Source organism: Telmatherina bonti (genome assembly GCF_933228915.1).
Source record: "Telmatherina bonti genome assembly, chromosome: 7".
In the NCBI taxonomy this organism is placed as follows: domain Eukaryota; kingdom Metazoa; phylum Chordata; class Actinopteri; order Atheriniformes; family Telmatherinidae; genus Telmatherina; species Telmatherina bonti.
Window position 1 is genome coordinate 33,608,308 of NC_136625.1, and position 9,143 is coordinate 33,617,450.

General features: G+C 40.1%; 1 protein-coding gene across 1 annotated transcript; it reads right to left on the reverse strand.

Annotated features, from left to right (window-relative positions):
- Positions 1 to 8,274: 8,274 nt before the first annotated feature.
- LOC306757889 (uncharacterized protein) lies at positions 8,275 to 8,929 on the reverse strand. The gene is made up of 4 exons (XM_079243064.1): positions 8,819 to 8,929; positions 8,643 to 8,732; positions 8,483 to 8,559; positions 8,275 to 8,396 (listed from the first exon to the last, which is right to left on the reverse strand). The coding sequence occupies exons 1-4, from the start codon at positions 8,889 to 8,891 to the stop codon at positions 8,322 to 8,324; spliced, it is 315 nt and encodes a 104-aa protein (XP_079099190.1). The 5' UTR covers positions 8,892 to 8,929; the 3' UTR covers positions 8,275 to 8,321.
- Positions 8,930 to 9,143: the final 214 nt, after the last annotated feature.

The following is a 9,143-nucleotide window of genomic DNA, read 5'->3' on the forward strand; positions in this document are numbered from 1 at the left end:
AAGCAGGTCCTGATTTACCGTTTGTTAAACCCCTCCAACACAGAGTCAAGCCAAGTCAACTTTATTTATCAGCGCATTTAAAACACAAAGTTCTGTGTAACAAGGAGAGATAAAATACAAATAAAATGAGGGCAAAACAACAATAAAACTGATTTAAAAGACAGTAAAAGACATGCATGAAACTAATATTTAACAAATGAATGCCCAAACACAGTCTGGTTTAAAAGCTACAAAGTAAAATGAGTCCTTAAATGATATTTGAAAGCATCCAGATTGGGTGAGGTTAAACTAACATCTGCAGCAATTTACTAATCAAATATTTAAGTGTCAAAATAAATTTTACAAAATGCCCAAAATGGATTTAAAATGTTTTTTACCACAGACACAACGAATTAGCAGATGTTATCTAAATCGTAAGAGCACACATACCTGAAAATGGGAACCCACTGACGGAGACGTCTCGCGCTGCTCAGTCTGGGACCAAGCGGCAACCTCCGGCGGATAAAAGTGAAGCCTATGCGGAAGTGCATACAACTGCAGTTCCCCCTTCATCCACTAGGGGCTGCAAAACAGAGTAAATCCCCATAGACTCCCATGTTAAAAAGGCCAACCTCACAACCAGAATAAACATGTTTACAGCCTGGTTCAAAAATCCATTTTCGGTTTATAGGTCGGGTTTACCTTCATGACAACTGTGGGGGGAGTGAATTTTTTTCTAACTCCCCTGTTTAATAGTAATTTAATCTCGAAGTTTGGCAAATTTAGGGGCGTGTTCTTTTGATTGACAGGTACCAATCTCTGGCTTCAAGTAAGAAGAATGTAGAACAACCGCGGTTTTTAGCCGGTTAACAACATCACTTAGCTTTAGCCCTCTGACCTCCATTAGCTGGTTAGCTCCCGTTATCTCCGGGTTAGCTCGGTTAGCTTTTAGCTACAGGCAGCTCGGAGTCAATCATCTATCATGACGCTCACGGCTGCCCTCTCAGTTCCACCTCTTTGCCCATATTTGTATTTTCCGGGCTAGATGACACGCATGACGCTGCCAACATGGCGACGGTAGGAACCGCCCACCGAGCTTCAGTTCAGCTCCTCAGAAACCTATGGGTGACGTAACGGAGACTCCGTCCATCTCTTTATATACAGTCTATGTCTGGGACCAGTCTGGGACGCACGTCAGGTCACGTGCTGCGCGTATCCGCCGTGTGATTTAACGTAGAGGGATTATTTGAACTCTGTAGCCTATATCTCTCATAGCATATGTAGGTATTATTTATCGATCACGAGTCTTTTTTTCAGGCTCAACAGACAGATCAAAGAAAACTCAACTGTCAAATATATTCAAAACCGTCTAAACATTAGCAAAATGGAAAAAAAAAAAAAAAAAATAAAAACTCTTAGTGCGTTTTCCTGCGTGAGATATTGGTGGTGTGGCGTGAGAGCGTGTGAAGTCACGCAAATGCGTGAGTCTCACGGCCAATGCGTGAGAGTTGGCAGCTCTGCAGTTTGGAAGCAAACACAACAATTTCCAGTCTGAGTTTCAGCCTATTTGACCCACTGCTTACTCAAAACCATAGACTGTATATCGATTAGCTTCAAGTAAAACTGAATTATTGCAGTTTCTGGTGTATTATCAGTCAGCAGAGCTCGCTAATAGACAGCTAGCCAGCTAGCTATTAGCTAGCTGGCTAGCTAGGGAGCGTTGGCTCACTTATCAGATTGTATGAACTTGTTTGTTTTTCTGTTATTTCAACATAAGACTGCAGACAAAACAGAGCATACACTCTAAAAGTCTGTATTAGATCTTGTAGAGCAAAGCAAAATAGTGATTTATATAGAATAAAACTTGAAAGGATTTCTTGTAGAAGAATGCGATCAGATCTAAAGCTCACGTTGAAAGTTCCTTAAGACAACTTTAACCTTTTCACCTCAGTCTCTGCAGAAACTAAACACATACAATATAAAGTATCGCTGGGGTTAAATACAGCTTTTTGTACTCCATTAATTTAAGTACTTTTTTTTTTTTTACATGTTTTGAAAGTGATATGACATCAGCCTGTTATTTTGGGTCTGAATAGATTAACCCTTTCAACCTTTATCGGGCAAGTGACTATTTTTAATCACTTTGTTTTCTTTCATTTTCAGCATAATACAATTTTTTTTAATGTAACAACAGAATGGAGGTCTTGGTACATGCCAGAAAGATATTTCATTGAGAGTCTATAAAGAGTTAAGACCCAACCCATGAAAAATAGTTCAAAAAGTCAATTTTTTTAATATGAGGTGTTTAAGATTTTTTAAGGTTATTTAGCCTTTATTACCATGTCAAAATTCTCATTGTGTGATCTTCTGCTTTGTGGTGTCCACCAAGGGGCAGAAAACCAGTACCAGGTTGTGTTCAACAGGGTTTTGAGCAGTTTTACCATAATGTGCAGAAACTGTATATATTATACATGTTACGCTGTTGCATGTTGCATGTTATTATACATGTTTTATGGGTAAATGTGTTTATTGGACATTAAAAATAAAAACAAAAAAGGTTTTTATTTTCATTTAATCACAAAACATGACAGAGAATATGCATGGCAAACCGTTACAGAGGAGCTTTTCACTTTTTCTGTCAAGGAAAATTAAAGTAGAAAATCAGAGCGTTTCACATTCCTTTCTGAGAAACTGTGTCCATCCTGCTTGGTCCTGGAAAATCAGCTACTCCAAATGTTTCTGCTGGATGGCAGGATGCAATGTCTGATCAAACAGCTGAATTACTGCAGCCTGCAAAAGCTGATGGAAAGAAAGATGGCAGATTCTGTCCCAGCAGGAAACATCCTCAGTCATTGTAGAGGCATCTCTTTGTATTTATTATCTTTTATTTGTCCTGGAGGGACAAATAAAAGATGGGACCTGGAATTAGCTTTAAAAATATGTATTTTGAAAAAAAAAAAAAAAAAAAAAAAAACCACACACATCAATGAAAACAAATAAAACACAGAAACTTTGTGTTTGTGATTTTCACAGTTATTTTTCTCTCAGGAACTCCTGATGATTGTCTGCTGTGTTTTCATCCCACTTGGACTGTTTCTTTCCAGCTGTAGCTGGTTGCCTTGTTTGGTTTGATTGTAGAGTTGTTGTGGTTGTTCTCTATCTTACTATTCTCACTTTTCTCTTTCTTCTTCTCTTCTCTGTTCACCCACTCTCTGTTCCATCCAACAATTATGTAAACTCAGCAATAAACAAGCCTTTTATAAACAAATAAATAACTGAGTAAAATTGAGTATATTCCTGCTATCATTCTTTCTCTATCGCAGAGCATCCAGGTGCTTTTCTGTCTGTAACAGCTAGCTCTCCAACAATGCATCCCAGTTACAGATAATGTTTCTAATAAAAACATTGTTACAATGTTTTTATTAGAAACATGATCCTGTCATGACTCCTATATGTAAACACAGATGGACACTCCTGGACCAAAAACTCTGGAACTTGAAACTCCTGTTGCCTAATCAGAATATAATTGCAAACAAAATCAAGGATGCACGCAACACTTGTACATGTGGATGTGATGGAGATACTATTCAGCATGTTTTTGTTGATTGTTTCCATGTAATTTCCTTTTGGTTCCACCTACGAAGATACATCTCTCCAGAGATGAGAAAAGATTTTTAACTGAGCAACCTGGATATACTTTCTATATTCACTAACTCAAATCTGGCATAAAAAATGTACTCATTTTAAAAGTTTACAGTAACAAATCTTGGCGTGTATTTGAACAACATGGAAAATTTGAAGGAAAAAAAAAAGAAATGAACAAAACAATTAAATTATGGCAACAAATAAACCTATATGTATAACAGATCTTTTTGAGGGGTTTTGTTTGTTTTGTTTTGTTCAGCATATGGTTGCAATAACCAGTAAAATATTGAAAGCTGTGTGGCATATGCTACACAATTATCATTATAATTTACTTGTGAAATATTACATTTCACAAGTAAGATTAAATAATAATAAGCTATTTGACCAGATAAAAATAGATCAATTTAATACATCAATAAACAATGAAACATGTTAGAATCAAATTAATGTATACATTTATTTATATTGTAGCCACCTTTGTTATATGTGATTTGTTAAATGATTTATAAGTGATTTGTTATAACATCTTTGTTATATAGCATTATAAAATATATTTTATCATGAAAGCCTGTCGTTTTTAAATGTTTGACAGTGACCTGTATCATAACTACATTTCTGCCTTTGTAACAAACCAAAGAGAGAAAAATCAGAGAAAAATAGGTGAAATTATTGTTGTGATTGGGCGGGCCTACACTGACAGATAAATGCACTGGAGGCACAGGAGACCAAGGCCGGATGATCCAATTGGCATTATGGGTCCACTTGGGGGTCATGTAGGACGTTTGGACAACTAAACTAAAACTAAATGTACATAAAAGCCAGATAGTTACACCACAGTGTCTAGTGTATTGCTATTGGTACCATTAGCTGAGAGACGTTAGAAATTTTTTTTTTAATTTATTTTATTTTATTTTTTTTTAGTGTTTCATTCCCAATTTTCACAATGTTGCGGCGGGGAAGGGGGGGGGGGGCCTGGAAAATTCTGGGCCCAGGGGCCTGTGTACTTTTAATCCGGCCCTGCAGGAGACCCATCGTATCTTATGTCTATGCTTCTATTATATCTACGGTGGTTGTTTATAACGAGTTTTCCGCGGATTTTTGTTACAGTTGTAACCTGCTTCACCTACAGGCGGGCAATGTAAATGTAGCAGGTTAATTAAATTGCTTTACTTGTCCGGCAGATGGAGCACGATGCATAGAAGTGCTCTCAGAGGGATGAAGGATGATGAAGACGAACAACGGAACTACTGAGGCTGAGTAAAAATCTTCTCTAAAATCGCTGAAGGATGATAACTATTGTGAAGCTTCGCACGAATCTCCTTTAAAAACGTCTTGAAACCTAAAAGTAAACTCTATATGATACTGTCGGTTCGGAAACTGAAGGCAAATCCGTAAAACCGATGACTTTTGGAAAGATGGGTTTCTCTTTATTTTGGGTAAGAGTGGAATTCAAGCGTTGGTGGTATAGTGGTTAGCATAGCTGCCTTCCAAGCAGTTGACCCGGGTTCGATTCCCGGCCAACGCAGTGTTTTGGTTAGCACTGAAACTCTCTTTTAATGTGACTCCCTAAAAAGACGATTAAACATCTGCAGCTCACCAAAATGCTGCTTCTAAGAGTTTAACCAGGACTAACACCTCTAATCACATCACACCAGTTTATATCTTTACACTGGTTTCCAGTCACAGGACAGTTTAAAACACTTCTGATAGTTTACAATAGAGAACAGTGTAGGACCAGAATACATCAGTGATATGTTCACGAGAATATAAACCTGCAGAGATCTTAGATCCAAAGACCCCAGTCAGCTAGTCCAGACCAGAACATAGACCAGACCAGACTCCAGACCAGAACACAGACCAGAGTCTAGACTAAACCTGGAGAAGCAGCATTTAGTGGAACAAACTGCCCGTGGAGGTTAAACTCTCACCATGTCGACACTTTTACATCCATGTTAAAAACATTTCTTATCTCTTCACACCTCATGAAATCTGCACAGTAACATTAATCTGATCTTGCTTTTAATTATCTAAATCTCTAATATTATTTTATTGTGATTGTTGCTATTTGAGCTGTCTTCTTTTGAAAACACCTATAATGTTTTTATGTGAATTACTTTGAAATGTTCATTACATGAAATGTGATGTACAAATAAACCTGCCTTGCCTCGGTCTAGGGGAGGTTTCACTGTGGCTTTTTTGTCTTTGCATGTTGCATGAGTAGGTTCTCTCTGGGTACATGGAAGTCGCTTTGCCATGTAACTGCAGAATAGAATAGAAACAAATGAACTAGTTACATGTTTAAGTGTTGGTTGCATTTTATAAATTTACCATTTTAAATGGGCTCTGCAGAACCAGTTGGACAAAAGTGTGTGCATGTGTGTGATCCAATTTTATAGTCGCAGACACAGGATAACTTGTAATAGACACAAACGACACTAAACACAAGATACGATTGAGTTTCCTGAAATAAACTTTGTTCTATTATTCAGTGTTTTCAAGCAATTCCCCTACCTGGGGAGAAACAATAATGACAGGAATTTATTTCAGTGTTTTATCAGAATAAAAAGTTTATTTATCGTCAGTGAACTGGCGTCCCACTACAAAGCAATTTGACTTGCAGTACAACCTGACCAGAGTAGTTATACACAACTAAACAAACACAAACACATGGAGAAGAGATGTGACAAAAAGATGTGATAAAAGTTTTTATCATCAGTCTCCATGGCTACCTAAAGGCTGCAGCAAGGTCACATTCTATACACTATAGTTCTATCTATCTATAATTCTATAATCTTTGGGTTGATGAACTTGTCACTGAAACTAAGTATTATAAAAATTACATTGTTATTTGGTGCCATGTAACTTCTTGAATACACAACTACATGTACGGAGTCCTGTGATGGACTGGTAATCTGTCCAGGGTATATCTGGTTCTTACCCAGTGATTGCTGGGATAAACTCCAGCTTCCCACATGACTCTTAGCTGAACTAAGCAGTTAAGCAAATGGATGGATGGATGGATGAGCTCCAGAATGTTGCAAGATACATCTGCGTCTTTATTTTGCCGTTTAGCAGAAGCTAAATCCGGCTAGTTAAGGCTAATCAGCTAAAAACCAAAGCTAACAAGACTCCCAAATCATTTTTGACAAGTTGGGCTGGTTTGCAGCAATAAATTGACATAAGAATGAACAGAACAGCATCTGGCCTGATTTAGTTCTATGGTTTTCATATGCTGTTCTATAGAAAGCATTACTACTGTAATGTCCTATAAGCTACATCCTTCTTTCATCCAGGAGCTGCTCACGGTGAGAGGCGCCGAGCGGGTGTGGGCATTCTCATTGGCCCACGGCTTGGTGTCTGTACGTTGGGGTTTACCTGGGTGGATTAAAGGGTAGTTTCCCTCTGCCTTCAGGTGGGGGGGACGGGTTTTTGCACCGAACAGCAGTTCAGAGTACCCACCCTTTCTGGAGTCCTTGGAGGAAGCGTTGGAGGGTGCTCCCTCTGGGGATTCCCTTGTTCTGCAGGGGGACTTCAATGCTCACGTGGGCAATGAAGGTGAGACCTGGAGGTGAGTGATTGGAGCATGGGGAATCACACTCCTCAGCCTCCCTGGAAAGGTCTATTCAGGGGTTCTGGAGAGGAGAGTCTGTCGGGTGGTTGAATCTCGGATTGAGGAGGAGCAATGCGGTTTTTGTCCTGGTCGCGGAACAGTGGACCAGCTCTGTACCCTCTTTGGGGTCTTGGAGGGGGCATGGAAGTTTGCCCAACCAGTCTACATGTGCTTTGTGGACTTGGAGAAGGTGTTCGACCGTGTCCCCCGGGGGCTTCTGTGGGGGGTACTCAGGGAGTATGGAGTACCGGACCCCCTTGTACAAGCTGTCTGGTCTCTGTACGACAGCGTCTGCAGTAATGCGGACTCTGCGCCGATCTGTCGTGGTGAAGAAGGAGCTGAGCCAAAAGGCGAAGCTCTCGATTTACCAGTCGATCTTCGTCCCTAACCTCACCTATGGTCATGAGCTGTGTGTTGTGACCAAAAGAACGAGATCTCGTATACAGGCGGCTGAAACGAGTTTCCTCCGCAGGGAGGCCGGGCTCTCCCTTAGAAATAGGGTGAGGTGTTCGGTCATCTGGGAGGGGCTCAGAGTAGAGCTGCTGCTTCTCCGCATCGAGAGGAACCAGTTGAGGTGGCTCAGGCATCTGGTCAGGACGCCTCCCGCGTGAGGTGTTCCGGGCACATCCCTCTGGGAGGAGACCCAGGACACGCTGGAGGGACTATATTTCTCGGCTGGCCTGGGAATGCCTTGGGATCCTGGGAACGCCTCGGGATCCAGTTAGTTAAACGACACTGTCGTTAAACTAACCGGCTTAACGCCCCTACTGGGCAAAAGTTCCCCGGTTTACCTTTAAACCAGTAAACTCACAAAGATTCACTTTAGTTCCATTTAACTTTATTTGTATAAAGCCAGTTCATAACAACATCATTCCAAGACACCTTTACAGATCCAACCCAACTCCAGCAATGACTTAATTGATTATTGATGCATTCTCCTTGCTGGTAAATTATCATTAAAACAAGATAAACAATCAGTGGAATATTTTAGTGCTTAGTTTGACCATTTCTATACATCAGCTAACTTGTATGATGTCCAGTAAATATCACATTAGTGTGTTTACATCCAACCAGGACCTGTTTGGTTTCAGACTTCCATGATGCTTTTTAGCGACAGACTGAAGGTTATGTCTGGCTCGAGATCATGGATGATTTCATGAAGCTGAAAGACATAGTTTTAAAGTCATTCACACATAAACACATGGAGGAAATGTATTATTCTTCATCAGAAAGTTTGTAATGGGAGACCTTGCTTAAGACTGGAAGTGCTGTAGTTTCATTCAGCTCCAGGTTGGATAAAACAGATGCCTGAAGGATCGCTATCACTGACAAACAAAAGCAGGACACAAAAGATTTAAAGCAAAGCCAGAAATGTTCATCAGATTCTGTCATTTTAAAATACACTTACCATTAAGTTGTTGGTTAGTGGAGGGCAGGACCGCTGTTGTCTGAACCGAAGCAGTCGTCATGCCTGATGTCTCAAGTGGAGAAAAGGCCGCTGAAGAGACAATGACCACATTGAAAAACTTACAGCACCTTACCACTTTCTTTGTTTTTAATTTACCAATAATCCCTGCTCCTCACTTGTCTGTGCAGCAGACGAGGCCAAACATCCCATAAACAGGAGCAGAAGCAGCATGATGAGGCTTGTTTCCATAAAAAGAGGGAAATGTAATGAGAGGAAAGTGGATCTTGGTGTCCCTGCTAAGTTTCTGGCTGCTTTCTCTGCGTATGAGGAAATGACACCTTAAGAGAGGGCGTGGTGGCGTACGGAACAATGACTTTCCATGCAGACAGGCCTGAAGTGGCACAGCACCGCTGAATGAGGGCAAAACAAGGAAATCAGTGACACATAAAAGAGATTACGCTCCTTTTCAGGTATAAAAATAACGGATTATCATTAACCAGT

Excerpts from the sequence above, each read along its gene's own strand:
- LOC306757889 (XM_079243064.1), bottom strand. The coding sequence starts at position 8,891 with ATGGAAACAAGCCTCATCATGCTGCTTCTGCTCCTGTTTATGGGATGT. Across the intron at positions 8,560-8,642 it reads CACTAACCAACAACTTAATG|TGATAGCGATCCTTCAGGCA; the intron begins GTAAGTGTATTT and ends TTTGTTTGTCAG. Across the intron at positions 8,397-8,482 it reads CACTTCCAGTCTTAAGCAAG|CTTCATGAAATCATCCATGA; the intron begins GTCTCCCATTAC and ends TATGTCTTTCAG.